At 41.6% G+C, this 18,019-nt stretch overlaps 1 protein-coding gene across 1 annotated transcript in view; it reads right to left on the bottom strand.

Annotated features, from left to right (window-relative positions):
- Hecw2 (HECT, C2 and WW domain containing E3 ubiquitin protein ligase 2) overlaps positions 1-16,137 on the bottom strand; it is a 243,026-nt gene extending 226,889 nt beyond the window's left edge. Inside the window, exon 1 of the mRNA XM_052192901.1 lies at positions 15,830-16,137. Coding sequence (XP_052048861.1) covers positions 15,830-16,121 — 292 coding nt within the window. The 5' untranslated portion in view covers positions 16,122-16,137. The remainder of the gene's footprint in view (positions 1-15,829) is intronic.
- Between the last annotated feature and the right edge of the window lie 1,882 nt (positions 16,138-18,019).

The following is an 18,019-nucleotide window of genomic DNA, read 5'->3' as shown; positions in this document are numbered from 1 at the left end:
CTACAAGAGCCTGTACTCCACACAACTGGAGAATCTGGAGGAAATGGACAATTTCCTAGACAGATACCAATACCAAAATTAAATCAGGACCAAATAGATCATCTAAACAGTCCCATAACGCCTAAAGAAATAGAAGGAGTCATAGAAAGTCTTCCAACCAAAAAAAGCACAGGACCAGATGGTTTCAGTGCAGAATTCTATCAGACCTTCAAAGAAGACCTAACACCAATACTCTTCAAACTATTCCACAAAATAGAAACAGAAGGAACACTACCCAATTCCTTCTGTGAAGCCACAATTACGCTGATACCAAAACCACACAAAGATCCAACAAAGAAAGAGAACTTCAGACCAATTTCCCTTATGAACATTGATGCAAAAATACTCAATAAAATTCTTGCCAACCGAATCCAAGAACACATCAAAACGATCATCCACCATGATCAAGTAGGCTTTATCTCGGGAATACAGGGTTGGTTCAATATACGGAAATCCATCAATGCAATCCACTACATAAACAAACTCAAAGAAAAAAACCACATGGTCATTTCATTGGATGCTGAAAAAGCATTTGACAAAATTCAGCATCCTTACATGCTTAAAGTCTTGGAAAGAACAGGAATTCAAGGCCCATACCTAAACATAGTAAAAGCAATATACAGCAAACCGGTAGCTAGCATCAAACTAAATGGAGAGAAACTTGAAGCAATCCCACTAAAATCAGGGACTAGACAGGGCTGCCCCCTTTCTCCTTATCTTTTCAATATTGTACTTGAGGTACTAGCTCGGGCAATTCAACAACATAAGGAGGTCAAAGGGATACAAATTGGAAAGGAAGAAGTTAAACTATCATTATTTGCAGATGACACGATAGTCTACCTAAGTGACCCAAAAAACTCCACTAGAGAACTCCTACAGCTGATAAACAACTTCAGCAAAGTGGCAGGTTATAAAATCAACTCAAGCAAATCAGTGGCCTTCCTATACTCAAAGGATAAGCAGGCTGAGAAAGAAATTAGGGAAATGACCCCCTTCACAATAGCCACAAACAGTATAAAGTATCTTGGGGTGACTCTTACCAAACATGTGAAAGATCTATATGACAAGAACTTCAAGACTCTGAAGAAGGAAATGGAAGAAGACCTCAAAAAATGGGAAAACCTCCCATGCTCATGGATCCGTAGAATCAATATAGTTAAAATGGCCATTTTGCCAAAAGCATATACAGATTCAATGCAATACCCATCAAAATCCCAACTCAATTCTTCACAGAGTTAGAAAGAGCAATTATCAAATTCATCTGGATAACAAAAAACCCAGGATAGCTTAAACTATTCTCAGCAACAAAAGAAAGTCTGGGGGAATCAGTATCCCTGACCTCAAGCAATAGTGCAATAGTGTTAAAAACTGCATGGTATTGGTACAGTGACTGGCAGGCAGATCAATGGAACATGATTGGAGATCCAGAAATGAACCCACACACCTATGGCCACTTGATCCTCGACAAAGGGGCTGAAAACATCCAATGGAAAAAAGATAGCCTTTTCAACAAATGGTGCTGGTTCAACTGGAGGTCAGCATGCAGAAGAATGCGAATTGATCCATCCTTGTCTCCTTGTACTAAGCTCAAATCCAAATGGATCAAGGACCTCCACATAAAGCCAGACACTCTGAAGCTAATAGAAAAGAAACTGGGGAAGACCCTTGAGGACATCGGTACAGGGAGAAAGTTTCTGAACAGAACACCAATAGCGTATGCTCTAAGAGCAAGAATTGACAAATGGGACCTCATAAAATTACAAAGTTTCTGTAAGGCAAAGGACACCATCAAGAGGACAAATCAGCAACCAACAAATTGGGAAAAGATCTTCACCAATCCTACATCAGATAGAGGGCTAATATCCAATATATATAAAGAACTCAAGAAGTTAAACTCCAGAAAACCAAACAACCCGATTAAAAAATGGGGTACAGAGTTAAACAAAGAATTCTCACCTGAAGAACTTCAGATGGCTGAGAAGCATCTTAAAAAATGCTCAACTTCATTAGTCATTAGGGAAATGCAAATCAAAACAACCCTGAGATTTCACCTTACACCAGTCAGAATGGCTAAGATTAAAAATTCAGGAGACAGCAGGTGTTGGAGAGGGTTTGGAGAAAGAGGAACACTCCTCCACTGCTGGTGGGGTTGCAAATTGGTACAACCACTCTGGAAATCAGTCTGGCGGTTCCTCAGAAAACTGGGCACCTCACTTCCAGAAGATCCTGCTATACCACTCCTGGGCATATACCCAGAGGATTCCTCACCATGTAATAAGGATACATGCTCTACTATGTTCATAGCAGCCCTATTTATAATTGCCAGATGCTGGAAAGAACCCAGGTATCCCTCAACAGAGGAGTGGATGCAAAAAATGTGGTATATCTACACAATGGAGTACTAGTCAGCCATTAGAAACAATGAATTCATGAAATTCTTAGGCAAATGGATGGAGCTAGAGAACATCATACTAAGTGAGGTAACCCAGACTCAAAAGGTGAATCATGGTATGCACTCACTAATATGTGGATATTAACCTAGAAAACTGGAATACCCCAAACATAATCCATACATCAAATGAGGTACAAGAAGAAAGGAGGAGTTGCCCCTTGTTCTGGAAAGACTCAGTGAAGCAGTATAAGGCAAAACCAGAACGGGGAAGTGGGAAGGGGTGGGTGGGAGGACAGAGGGAGAGAAGGGGGCTTACGGGACTTTCAGGGAGTGGGGGACTAGAAAAGGGGAAATCATTTGAAATGTAAATAAAAAATATATCAAATAAAAAAAAACATGTTTGAGATTTCATCTTCCCCCATTCAGAATGGCAAATATCAATGAAACAACTGGCAACAAATGATGGAGGGACTGTGGATAAGTGAGATTTATCCCTCAATGTTGAGGACTGCAAATTTGTGCAGCCATGATGGAAATCAGTGTGGAGAATTCTCAGAAAGCTAAGAATAAATCTTTCGTATGACTCAGCTGTATCACTCTTTGGCGCCTGCTGAAGGGACTCAGCATCCTACTCCACAGATTCTGGCTCAGCGTGATCACTGCTGCTCTATTCACAACAGCCAGAAAATGGAAACACTCCATATAACCTTCAGACAATGATTAGCTGATGAAAATGTGGTACATGTGATTTATGGAATACTATTGAACTGTAAAGAGAAAATGAAACCGTGAACTTTGCAAGTAAATTGATGCAATGAGAAAAGATCATATGGCGTGAAGTGAACCAGACTGAGGGAGACAAACATCACACGATCTCTTTCATCTGAGGTTGTAGCTCTGAATCTTCAGTTGTGAGTACATATCTTGGACTAACTTACTACAGAAAACAGGAAAGTGAAAAGGGATCATTGCCAGGATAGGGGAGTGGGGAGCAAGAAAAATGGGGACAGTGATCTCATTAGGGAGATGGGAAAAAGGGGGGAGCTCTAGCTAGGGAGGGGGAGGGGAAGAATACAAAAGGAGGGAGGAGAGGAGAGTAATAGCAATTAAAAAGTCACAAGGAATCAGTCAACTAACTACCTACTTTAAATGAATTTGTCTGTGTATATTGGTACCTAGATAGTTTAAAGAAAAGTAACAGCGAGGATGTCTGAAAAAGTCACAAGGAATCATTCTGTTAACTACTTAAAATATATTTATAATACAATTGAGTCTGTATATATAGTTACATAGTTTTAACAAAATTTTCTCATCTGGGCTAACAATGTTGCCTCTAATAGCCAAAGACTATGTAACAAAAGCCATAACATTAGCTGCCTTTAAAAAATTATTTTATTTTTTTACTCACTTTATATTCCGATCATAGCCTTCCTCCCTCCTCTCTCCCCAGTCCCACCCTTACAAATTCCCCCATTGTGAGGAGATGGGGAGACCCCCTTGGGTACCACCCCACTCTGGGACATCTACTTCCTGCAGGTCTAGGCATATCCTCTTCCACTGAGGCCCAACCAGGCAGTCCAAGTAGTGAGGAAGGGGCTCCAATGGCAGGGGACAGAGTCAGAGGCAGCCCCTGTCCAATTGTTAGGGGTCTAGGTCCAGCTCCTGCATGCTCCCTGGCTGGTGGCTCAGGCTCTGGAGCCCCCATGGTCCCAGGTTAGTTGGCTCTGTGGGTCTTCTTGTGGTGTCCTTGACCATTCCGACTTGCTCTTGGCCAATTGCAGTGAGGAAGATGTGATTATTATTTTTGTGTATGCTTATGTTATAGAAGCTATATCAAGCTAAGTGCCAAATCTTTATTCAAATAAACATTTTTATAGTAGAATATTTAAGATCTGCCTTTAGTTATTTGAAAAACAACTTAAAATTATTTGTATTATTGAGAAAGTATTATATGTATACCTTGCCATATTATGCATATGTACTTATATATTACATATGCATTAAATAAACAGTTTTCCCTTTAATCTTTTTAATACTTTTTTAAAGATTTATTTATTATATGTAAGTACACTGTAGCTGTCTTCAGACACACCAGAAGAGGGTGTCAGATTTCATTACGGAAATTGTTTTGAGCCACCATGTGGTTGCTGGGATTTGAACTCAGGACCTCCAGAAGAGCGGTCGGCACTCTTATCTGCTGAGCCATCTCACCAGCCCTTCCCTTTAATCTTGAAAAAAAAAATTACTCCCTTTGAGTAATTGGTCAGGGTTGTCCAAGAGATTGCTAAAACATAACATTCTATTGCTATGTCCCTTGGTTGACCGCCCCCCCCCCCACACACACACCACACGTAGAAGGTAAGTCCCTATATTTGAAGATATGAACTTTGGACTCAGGACCCAGAGGCCCCTGAGCTGGAACTGACCTAAAAGCATCCTCCCATGGTCTATTGTTCACTGTTCCAGAAGGTGCTGTGTGAATCTCCAAATAAGGGAAGCAGCCAACAGTCCTACACAGCTCTGAGGCATATTAATTACATCAATGCCTGGAATGGCAGGACAACCCTAAGGATGCAATAGTGGGCACCCATACCTTGGCTGTAATTAACAACTGTCTAATTCAATGTAAGACCTGTGTAATGAGAGGGAAACCATGCCTGAATTGAAAACCTAGCCAACTACCCAGGCATACTGAAATCATGGATTATAGAGGAGAAACTAACCATCAAATTACTAAGCCAGCGTATAATATCCAACTACATTCTAAATATTTCTCCTTATACCCACAGATAAGTAAAGTTCTCACCCCTCATCAAGTAGACTTCTCTGTTCAACAGATAGAGACTCCCATAGAAAACCACAACCAAGCAAACATGTAAAGTTAGAGAGCTCAGTCCCAACTGATACATCTACAAACCAACTCTGAGATGTAGGCTCAGGGAACATTACAGGAGAGGGGGCAGAAAGATTATGAGAGCCAGAGGATGAGGGCGCTTCCTGTGAGACTCTGTCACATCTGCCACATCTACACACATAAAGTCTCACTTACATGACTACCTAAGCATGAGCTGAACGCACACATCAACGGATGGAGGAAGGCCCACAAACTCTCAACCCAACACAGAGAATCACAAGCAACTAAGAAATGTTGAGAGAATTGCGAGATACAGCCTCTCTGAGTAAGAACGTATCTATTGGTTACCCAACACCGAATGAACAGCATGAAAACATACACATATGTTGTGGGTTTGGTTTAATGCTGTATTAGGTTATTTGGGTTCCCGAAATTGCACGAATTCGTATGTAGGATGCTGAGGGTCTCTGCCCCCAGTTGGCTGTGACTTGTAAATAAAGTTGCCAGCGGCCAATGGCTGGGCAGAGAGACAGAGGCAAGAAGAAGAAGGAGAAGAAGAAGAAAGGAAGAACCACCATGCCAGGAAAGCAGAACGATCAGGCCTGAGACGTGCAGGACAGAGAGACAGCCAACATGTAAGAGTCGGGGATTGTGGCCCAGGAGGGCTGCAGGCCTGGGTCCGGGGTGGCCAGGATGGAATATAGGTTTTAATAAGTAATAATTCAGCAATATCAGAGGTGATATCCGAGGTGTGTTAGGTGTGGGGAGGTTTGGAAGTGCCCAACCACTGAGCTGATTAAGGCATATTAAATATAAGGCTCTGTGTGTATATGTGTGTTTGTGTGTGTGTTTGTCTTTTATTTGGGAATCCAGAACATTGAGAGAGTTCCACAACCACCGGTGATTTAAATAGCATTAATCACATAAGCAACACACATAAGTAGCATACTGAACAGGTAATATAATATATACATATATACATATACACACACAAACACACACATTATGCTTGCAACAATAATTAGTGTAAAAAGAAGCCATGAATTTAAAAGAGAGCAAGGAGGGTTTTGGAGGGAGGAAAGGGAAGGGAGAAATAATTTAATTCTATTATTATCCCATAAGTAAAAGAACCAATTTAATAAAAGAAAAATGAAGCTTTTTTATTAAGTTGTATTTATTCATTAGAATGCAAAATTCTCCCAAAGTCTTCTCATATCTCAGTGGCTAGGAGAGATGTATGCATCCTCTCCTGACCATTCAAACTTGGATTACCATAGCCGGTTCCACTCTTCCTGAACCTGAAAGATGCTCTGAAGTCCAGTTCTCACTGCCCTCCTTTCTGACTTTGTCAGGACCCCCTATCCTGGAAGCAGGGAGAAAACAATAGGAAATAGCTATCTGTTAAAGTGTAGTGGTTTGCCCTTACCCCTTTCCTTGTGGAATGCCAATGCTTGCCTCTTCTCCTGTAGAAGTAAGGGGGGAAAGAGCCTTTCCACCCCTGAAAAGATTAGCAGCATGCACAAGAATAGCAAATCTCTCAGTCCACTTACTAGGCATTCTCATTTAAGTCCTAGTTTGTGTTAGTTCAGCCCCTTGAGGGTTAGGGATAACTAACCGCTTCTTGCTCTTTCCTGCCAGAGATCTATGAGAATTCTAGAAGTTAAAAAGTCAACTACCCGAAAGTTTAAAATCCACCAAGTGGGACTGACACAGAATAAAGAAAAGGGGAAAAGGCTAATAAAGTTAAAGATAAATAGAGCCAGTGTGGCGGTCCACTCCTACTACCTCAGCAATTTGGGAGGTGAATGGAAAAGAGTCAGGAATTCAAGGTCATCTTCAGCTACACAGCAAGGTCAGGCAACCTGAGACACAAGAGACCCTGTTTCTAATACCCACATGCGTGCATGCATATCTCTGTGTGTCTGTGTGAAGGAGGAAAAGGAAGAGGAGGAAGATGAATAAGAATAAACTAGGAAATGTGAATATCATGAAGAAAATAGATTCATGAGAAATGGGTCAAAACCACAAATACCTTGTAGAACAATGTGAAATAATATAAGTCTCAGTAAAAAGTAAGAATAGATTAGAGGGAGGCGGCGGCAGCAGCGGCAGCAGCAGCTTGTCCAGCGGAAGGGCCACCATCAATGGAACCAAGGTGCTAGGGTCCTGGCAGGCCCCGCGCCTGCTACCACTGACCATCGCTGGCCAGCTGGGCTACAAGCGGCCGAGTTACAGTGCTTTTCACCGCACTGATGCCAAATCAGAACTCTGTCTCCTGGCAGTCAGTTACGAGAGGCTCTCCACCAACTTGGCTCTCAGACGCCAGAGAGAACCTACAGCCCGAGGTACACAGACTTAGCCTGAGGCCAACATCGTGGGGGTCTAAACCCAACAGGCATTAGCGTGCACCCAGGTCCTGGGCTGTTTGGGGGGCCATCAGTGTGCCAACCTGGCCAGGAGGTTGTTTGCCCGGCAGTCTGTCCCAGCATTTAAAGGAAGCGCACCACACTGGGATACCAGAGAGTTCTAGCAGGCAAAGCCAGCTAAGAGTCATAGCCTGAGGCTAAAGTCTCTAAGCCTGACAGGCATTGGGCTGCACCCAGGTCCTGGGCTGTCCGGTGGGCCATCTGTGTGTCAACCCATCCAGGAGGTTGTCAGCCCAGCAGAGTGTCCCAGGACTTGCAGAGGGTGCACGCAGCGCCATCTTGGCTACCTGACAGAACCAGTTAGCAGTCATAGCCTTAGGCGAACATTGCTCGGGCCTAAGCCTGTCAGGCTTTTGCCTGGACTCAGGGCCTGAGCAGCTAGGCTAGCCTTGTGTGCACCAACCCGGCTGGGGGATCGGCTGCCCGGCAAAGTCAGCACTCAGAAAAGGTCACCACCAGCACTCCCTGAAGGAGCAACTGGGCACCACCTGGTTCACAGGTTCACAGAGAAAATCTGGGGCAAGGCACACTGGGGCTCCAAGGGTACCCAAGAGGAGGACAGCACATCAGCAATCTGTGACAGGGGAACCCCAGCCATCCAGTGTTGTGAAAATAGCCTTACATCCTCACAGGAGGCTCAAACACCAGCCAGAGACAAGAGCAACTAAAACCAGAGATAACAAGATGGCAAAAGACAAATATAGGAATGCTACCAACAGAAATCTAGGCAATATGGCAGCGTCTGAACACAACTCTCCAAAACAGCAAGTCCTGGATACACCAACACACCAGAAAAACAAGGTTTGGATTTAAAATCACTGGTCATGATGCTGGTAGAGGAACACAAAAAGGACATAAATGAATCTCTTAAAGAAATACAGGGGAACATGAATAAGCTAGAAACCCATATAATGGAAACACAAACATCACTTAAAGAAATTCAGAAGAATAAGGCTCAAGAGATAGAAGCCAATAAAGAAGAAACGTTAAAAAAAAAAAAAAAAAAAAAAAAACCCTTAAAGAAATGCAGGAGAACTTCAGTCAATAGGCAGAACTCATGAAAGAGGAAACACAAAAATCTCTTAAAGAATTAAAGGAAAACACAAACAAACAAATGAAGGAACTGAGAAAAACCATCCTGGATCTAAAAACAGAAGTAGAAACCACTAAGAAATCACAAAGGGAGACAACTTTGGAGATAGAAAACTTTGGGAAGAAATCAGGGGCCATAGATGCAAATATCAACAACAGAATACAAGAGATGGAAGAAATAATCTCATATGCTGAAGATACCATAAAAACCATGGACTCAACAGTCAAAGAAAATATAAAATGCAAAAAGCTTGTATCCCAGAACATCCAGGAAATCCAGGAAAAAATGAGAAGACCAAACCTAAGGATTATGGGTATAGATGAGAGTGCAGATTTACAACTGAAAGGGCCAGCAAATATCTTCAACAAAATTATGGAAGAAAACTTCCCTAACCTAAAGAGAGAGATGCCCATGAATATACAAGAAGCCTACAGAACTCCAAACAGACTGGACCAGAATAGAAATACCTCCTGTCACATAATAACAAAACCCCAAATGTACTAAACAAAGAAAGAATATTGAAGGCAGTAAGAGAAAAAGGCCAAGTAACATATAAAGGAAGACCTATCAGAATCACACCAGACTTCTCACCAGAGACCATGAAAGCTAGAAGATCCTGGGCAGATCTCATGCAGACTCTAAGAGAACACAAATGTCAGCCAAGATTACTATACCGAGCAAAACTTTCAATCACCATAGATGGAGAAACCAAGATACTCCATGACAAAAGTAAATTTACACAATATCTTTCCACAAACAGCCCTACAAAGAATAATATGAGGAAAACTCCAGTACAATGAGGGAAACTACACCCTGGAAAAAGCAAGATAGTAACCTTCTTTCATCAAACACAAAAGACGATAACAACTCAAATATAAAAATAACATCAAAAATGACAGGAAGCGATAATCGCTAATCCTTAATATCTCTTTACATCAATGGACTCAATTCCCCAATAAAAAGACATAGACTAACAGACTGGATAAGGAAACAGGACCCTACATTTTGCTGCATACAGGAAACACACCTCAGTGTCAAAGACAAAAACTACCTTAGAGTAAAAGGCTGGAAGACAATTTTACAAGCCAATGGTCTTAGGAAACGAGCCGAAGTAGCCATTCTAATATCAGATAGAATTGACTTTCAACCTAAAGTCATCAAAAGAGACACGGAAGGACACTTCTTGCTGGTCAAAGGAAAATTCCACCAAGAAGAACTCTCAATTCTGAACATCTACGCACCAAATGCAAGGGCACCCTCATTCGTAAAAGAAACTTTACTAAAGCACACACTGCACCTAACACAATAATTGTGGGTGACTTTAACACTCCACTCTCCTCAATAGACCAATCAGGAAAACAGAAACTAAACAGGGACACAGTAAAACTAGTTGAAGCTTTGGACCAATTGGATTTGACTGACTATTTATAGAACATTTCACCCTAAAGCAAAAGAATATACCTTTTTCTCAGCACCTCGTGGTACCGTCTCCAAAATCGACCATATAATTGGTCACAAGACAGACCTCAACAAATATAAGAAAATTGAACTAATCCCATGCCTCCTATCAGATCACTATGGAGTAAGAGTGGTCTTCAATAGCAACAAAAACAACAGAAAGCCCACATACACATGGAGGCTGAACAATGCTCTACTCAATGACACCTTGGCCAAAGAAGAAGTAAAGAAAAAAATCAGAGACTTTTTAGAATTTAATGAAAATGAAGGGACAACATACCCAAATCTTTGGGACACAATGAAAGCAGTGCTAAGAGGAAAACTCATAGCCCTGAGTGTCTCCAATAAGAAACGGGAGAGAGCAAACACTAGTAGCTTAATGGCACACATGAAAGCTCTGGAACAAAAAGAAGCTAATTCACCTGGGAGGAGTAGAAGACAGGAAATAATCAAACTCAGGGCTGAAATCAATCAAGCGGAAACAAAGAGAATCATACAAAGAATCAACGAATCCAGGAGCTGGTTCTTTGAGAAAAATCAACAAGATAGATAAACCCTTAGCCAGACTGTCCAAAGGGCACACAGAAAATATCCAAATTAACAAAATTAGAAATGAAAAGGGGCATATAACAACAGAAACTGAGGAAATTCAAAAAAAACATCAGATCCTACTACAAAAGCCTATACTCAACACAACTGGAGAATCTGGAGAAAATGGACAATTTCCTAGACAGATACCAAATACCAAAATTAAATCAGGACCAAATAGATCATTTAAACAGTCCCATAACCCCTAAAGAAATAGAAGGGGTCATAGAAAGTCTTCCAACCAAAAAAAGTACAGGACCAGATGGTTTCAGTGCATAATTCTATCAGACCTTCAAAGAAGACCTAACACCAATACTCTTCAAACTATTCCACAAAATAGAAATGGAAGGAACACTACCCAACCCCTTCTACGAAGCCACAATTACACTGATACCAAAACCACACAAAGATCCAACAAAGAAAGAGAACTTCAGACCAATTTCCCTTATGAACATTGATGCAAAAATACTCAATAAAATTCTTGTGAACTGAATCCAAGAACACATCAAAACGATCATCCACCATGATCAAGTAGGCTTTATCCCAGGGATGCAGGGATGGTTAAATATGCAGAAATCCATCAATGCAATCCACTACATAAACAAACTCAAAGAAAAAAACTACATGGTCATTTCATTAGATGCGGAAAAAGCATTTGATAAAATTCAGCATCCTTTAATGCTTAAAGTCTTGGAAAGAACAGGAGGAATTCAAGGCCCATACCTAAACATAGTAAATGCAATATACAGCAAACAGGTAGCCAACATCAAACTAAATGGAGAGAAACTTGAAGCAATCCCACTAAAATCAGAGACTAGACAAGGCTGCCCCCCTCTCTCCTTATCTTTTCAATATTGTATTTGAGGTACTAGCTCGGGCAATTAGACAACATAAGGAGGTCAAAGAGATACAAATTGGAAAGGAAGAAGCCAAACTATCATTATTTGCAGATGATATGATAGTCTACCTAAGTGACCCAAAAAAAGTGTATGGTAGAACTCCTACAACAGATAAAAAACTTCAGCAAAGTGGCAGGTTATAAAATCAACTCAAGAAAATCAGCCTACCTATACTCAAAGGATAAGCAGGCTGAGAAAGAAATTATGGAAATGACACCCTTCACAATAGCCGCAAACAGTATAAAGTACCTTGGTGTGACTGACCAAACAAGTGAAAGATCTATATGACAAGAACTTCAAGACTCTGAAGAAGGAAATGGAAGAAGACCTCAGAAAATTGAAAAATCTCCCATGCTCATGGATTGGTAGGATTAATATAGTTAAAATGGCCATTTTGCTAAAAGCAATATACAAATTCAACGCAATACCCATCAAAATCCCAACTCAGTTCTTCATTGAGTTAGAAAGAGCAATTCTCAAATTCATCTGGAATAACAAAAAACCCAGGATAGCTAAAACTATTCTCAACAACAAAAGAAATTCTGGGGGAATCAGTATCCCTGACCTCAAGCGAATTGATCCATCCTTGTCTCCTTGTACTAAGCTCAACTCCAAATGGATCAAGGACCTCCACATAAAGCCAGACACCCTGAAGCTAATAGAAAAGAAACTGGGGAAAACCCTTGAGGACATAGGTACAGAGGGAAAGTTCCTGAACAGAACATAAATAGCGTATGCTCTAAGATCAAGAATAGGCAAATGGGACCTCATAAAATTACAAAGTTTCTGTAAGACAAAAGACACCATCAAAAGGACAAATTGGCAACCAACAAATTAGGAAAAGATCTTCAGCAACCTTACATCAGATAGAGGGCTAATATCCAATATCTACAAAGAACTCACGAAGTTAGACCCCAGAAAGCTAAATAACTGTATTAAAAATGGGGTACAGAGCTAAACAAAGAATTTTCACCTGAAGAACTTCGGATGGCTGGGAAGCATCTTAAAAAATGGTCAACTTCATTAGTCATTAGGGAAATGCAAATCAAAACAACCCTGAGATTTCACTTTACACCAGTCAGAATGGCTAAGATTAAAAACTCAGGCGACAGCAGGTGTTGGTGAGGATGTGGAGAAAGACGAACACTCCTCCACTGTTGGTGGGGTTGCAAATTGGTACAACCACTCTGGAAATCAGTCTGGTCGTTCCTAAGAAAACTGGACACGTAACTTCCAGAGGATCCTGCTATACCACTCCTGGGCATATACCCAGAGGATTCCCCAGCAAGTAATAAGGATATGTGCTCCATTATGTTCATAGCAGCCCTATTTATAATAGCCAGAACCTGGAAAGAACCCAGGTATCCCTCAATGGAAGAATGAATGCAAAAAAATGTGGAATATATACACAATGGAGTACTATTCAGCCATTAGAAACAATGAATTCATGAAATTCTTAGACAAATAGATGGAGCTGGAGAACATCATACTAAGTGAGGTAACCCAGTCTCAAAAGATTAATCATGGTATGTACTCACTAATAAGTGGATATTAACCTAGAAAATTGGAATACCCAAAACATAATCCACACATCAAATGATATACAAGAACAACTGAGGAGTGGCCTGCTTCTGGAAAGACTCAGTGTAGCAGTATAGGGGAAAACCAGAACAGGGAAGGGGGAAGGATGGGAGAACAAGGGGAAGGAAGAGGGCTTATGGGAGTTTTGGGGAGGGGGGTTGCCAGAAAAGGGGAAATCATTTGAAATGTAAATAAAAAATATATCGAATAAAAAAATATTAAAAAAAGAATAGTTAAACACACACACACACACACACACTAAGAAAAAATGAAGCAAGACAGTGGTGGCATAAGCCTTTGATCCCAGCACTCAGAAGGCAGGGGAACCAGATGTCTGTGAGTTTGAGGCTAGCCTGGTCTACAGAGTTAGTTCCAGGAATACAGAGAGAAACTTGTCTCAAAAAAAAAAAAAAACAGAAAAGAAAGAAAGAGAGAGAGGGAGGGGGAAGGAGGGAGGGAGGGAGGGAGGGAAGGAGGGAGGGAGGGAGGGAGGGAAGGAGGGAGGGAGGGAGGGAGGGAGGGAGGGAGGGAGGGAGGGAGGGAGGGAGGAAGGAAGGAAGGAAGGAAGGAAGGAAAAAGTGGCAAAGTTTCCCAAATTCATCAAAAGCATTAGCATAAACTTCACATATCCTAGCGAACATAACTAAAGTAAAAATTACATATAATTGTGTCATAGTCACACTGATGGAAACCAATGTAAAGAACCATGGTGATTCATCTGAAAGAATACAGAAGCTCCTTGAAGAAGAGCTAACACTCGCAAGAGATTAACTTCCCGCTCCTGCTGTCCTAGTTCAGGAAACAGATGCTGCTCCTTCCTTAACAGGTGAAGCACAGAACAAGAGACCCCTAGCCCTTGTGCTTCTCTTCCTGACTTATCCTGATTAGACAGGAAAGCGTGACAGTTTGAGGGGGTGAACAATAAGAAAGTGTGAGAAAGTAGTAAACAATCAGAGTCAAAGCCCGCATGATCCTAGCGCCCTAAGACTGTCGTTCACATATGTAAAATTAATCCTATATGAGAAAATAAAATTAACTATTTTTTCCAAGAAATATCATAGAAAACATTTTAAACCACCATATTCTATTTGTAGCGTCATAGGAAGACTTAAGTTTTTGCTTATAAAACCTAAAATATAAAAGAAAAAAATTTACAAGAAAGGTGAAAACAGAAATTTTATGGAGTCCAAAGGGAGACTGACATCCTACAAAACTCATAATAATGTGAACAAGGACTTTAAATTGTATGCCTTCCTCACTTTGACTACATAGTTAAATATGCCCAAAGAAAATAAACAACTTCAGAGACTTTTGCCTGCAACTCTTTTTGTTACCATAAGGGGGAAAAAAGAAAGTTACTGATTCATTGAATTTTTTTCTATTTTGGACTTTTTTTCTCACTCTCCAGCATGATTAATCATTGAGAATTACAAAGTTAATATGAACCCATTTTTTTCCAAAAGAAAATTCTTAGTCCCCAAAGAACCCCAGTTTCAGTGGGTTTAACATTCTACCAAAAGTTCAGCAAGGAGGTAGGTTTGCCTTAAACCAGGGTTTTCAGAGTGGGACCAGGGGACCCCGGGGCAGACGGACTCTCCTGTACACGCAATGCTGTGAAGGCCCCTGTTCTTCTCATCCCACTACAGAGATGAAATCAAAATACAGCAAAAAGGTCTCTACACACTGCCAAGTGCCCTCTAGGGGGGCAAGAGGAGCCCTGCCTAAGCCTTGGATGTAAGGCCACCAACACAGGAGTCCTTGTTTACTCATTACACAACAACCACAACAAGGTGCTTGCCTTGAAACTCACACTGAAGTCAATACCAGATATCAATTTTAAAGCAATTTCCTTCACTCAGAGACAAAAATTTCCAGTGTTGAGTAATGCTGGATTTTATTATTATGTTAGATTTAAAATGTACTTAAGATTAATTGGTAGGTTTGGTATTTGCATTCAAGTAATAACTAACTTGTATTTTCTGGGATTTTCATTCATCATTCATTCACATATGAATAACAGATATGAATATATTTGAACAAAGCTGGGACTGTTTTCGATCAAAACAAATAGGTAATATTTCCCATTCATAAAAAGATAACCCCCCCCAAAATACCCCAAGCTGCAGATTGTTTTAGTGAAACCAACCTTTAGAGAACACAAACTGTTTTTGTATCAGTTTAACAGTGTTCATAGGTGTTAACAAACCCCCTCTTTCCAAGTCATATCTATGTCTCAAGAATGGCAAGAAACTGAAGAGAAAATCCAGTGGTGCCCACAGGGACTGACATTTAATTTGATAGAAATAGAAGCACAGATGCATATAAGCAAAGGAACGGTTGCCTCTCCTCCCAAGGAACAAAGAACATGCCCAGAATATGCTCTGTATATTTGTGTATGAAAAACTTTTCTTCCTTTTTATGATAGGAGAAAACACAGAACATCACCATTTCAGAGTTAAAAGTCACACTGAGCCACATGAGAGTCTTCACCTGACTCACCTATGTGATAGAGTCCAATCCAATCGCTGGGATCAACCTCTTCCTTAATGTCCCAGAAGATAATAAGGTTCTGAGCTTGCCCCAGTGTGTATTCGTACATGCTGGCAGTCAGGCTGGAGCGGCTCTCAGACGTCACCAGGTCCGTGTCACTGTTGGCTCGCTGCAGGGCCATGTTCTCGGGCATTGAGGTCTGTGCCGCGAGGCTCTGAAGGTTCTCTGGGCTCAGCGTGTACCGCATCTGTGGATTTCGACGCCGCACGAAAAGCAAATGCTCCCGGGCTGAGCTAGCCATCCTGTCTGCCTCTCTGAGGTTGTTCTCCTACAAAGCTGCAAGAGACAGACAAGCGTAAGACATTAGTGCTAAAAGGTAGGTGAGGAGTTAGTATTAAACATCCCAGATATGAAGCCTGAAGGAGAGTTTATTAAAGCCTCAGCATACAATAATCTACTGTGGAAATAAAAGACACCATCTTACAGTCACCTGATAATATCAGAAATAACTTCTAGGACAGAGATCACAAGATGGCCAAGCTGGCATCCACCTCTGGCCCCCGGTTTCCCTTGGCATAGCTTTTCCAAGAAAGTAAGGAGGAGAGCCTTTCCTAGCATCCCTCTTAGATCTATGCATGCCCACATACGCCACCACCCTCTTTCCCCTCTCTAGCCCACACGTGTTATTTATCTCCCTCTGCAACAAAGTTTCAACCAGCAAGAAACATGCTGAATACAGATGATGAATGCTGCTGATGTACTGCTCGCTGCTTCAGTTCCCTGGCCATGAGGAACGTAGCTCACTGGCAACATTTTCAGGAGCTTGCTCAAATGTCACCTCTGCGCTTAAATACAGAGGAGGGGACATTATATGCAGAGTGGCAACATCCTAGAAGTAAGCCTCTATGTTTCTCTGCAAAGTCTGATTGGCCATAGGGTCACTCACCTAGCCACTGACCAACTCCCCCTAATACAGGGGTTTCACGACAACAGTGCTTCCGTGCTTTGTCACTATTTCATCCCCAGTATCTACAGTGGCATCGGGAATACAGCAAATGGGATGAGGGAAGGCGAGCATCTCTGCCCCAGAGACTCTGTGGCATGACTCACTTCTCCATGCTCTCTGCTGAGCCTGCGTCTTGTCACCCTGAAGCTCCCAGTGGCACAGACTACTCCTATTGCCTGGATCATGCTGGGTGCTTGCCTTTGGCTCCTGTTTGGTCTCCAGAAAAGAACAGACTTCCCCTGTTGGGCCTTGCACCCAGCCTCACTTGCTCAACGTGAGTCTCCTGTTGTTGTACTGCTAGATGCTTATGAGACTCTTTCGAAGACATCTGTCTTTTTGCCCAGTGCCTGTGAGGTTCTGTCTCCTGGTAATTAACTCCCCCTTGCCCATGGGTTCACATTACCTCACCCAGAGTGAATAGGAGAGTAAATCTGCTTTTCTCCCACACTGCTTTCCAAACAAAAACAGGCTTTACAGGCTTTAACACTTATTCTGGGCAATCAGACTGTTGCAATCTTTTAAATATTTCATTTGAAGTTAATATATCGCCTCCTGAAAAGTTAGCATGAGATTCTACCTAAAAGCAAACCAGCTACTCTCCAGTGTCCTGTTTGTATCACATCTACCAACCTTGGGCACTGAGTCTGTGAGCACAGAAAGAGGAAGAGAGGGCTCCCTGACTTTTCCCATTTCTCCATCCTTTTTATAGTCTGGGTGAAATGCCTGTTCTGACAGTTTTCTGTTGTGATGATAACACTGCACCATGACAAAAAGTGACTAGGGAAGGAAAGGGTTTATTTCAGCTTTTGGGTTTCAATCCATCATCAAGGGAAGCCAGGGCAGAAACTCAAGCAGGAATGTGGAGGCAGAAACTGAAAGAATCAGGGGCCAGGGAGAAATGCTGGCCGCTAGCTTGCTCCCTGGATCATGTTGACCTGTACTTCTTACATGACATAAAGCACAGACTAATCTGCCTGGGGTGAAGCTGTCCATAATGTATCTGGTCCTTCTCTATCAATTAGTAACCAAGAAAATGCCCCAAAGACCAATTTGATGGAAGCAATTTTTCAATTTAGGTTCCTGTTGTGGCTAGATTTTGTTAACTTGACACAAGCTAGAGTCATCTGTAAGGAGGGAACCTCAATTGAGAAAATGACTCCAGAAGATCCAGATGTAGGACATTTTTAAATTAG

The sequence above is a fragment of the Apodemus sylvaticus genome, chromosome 9 (genome assembly GCF_947179515.1).
Source record: "Apodemus sylvaticus chromosome 9, mApoSyl1.1, whole genome shotgun sequence".
NCBI classification, from domain to species: Eukaryota; Metazoa; Chordata; class Mammalia; order Rodentia; family Muridae; genus Apodemus; species Apodemus sylvaticus.
The sequence above is the reverse complement of the archived record's forward strand: the minus strand, read 5'-3'. Positions and strand labels throughout refer to the sequence as shown.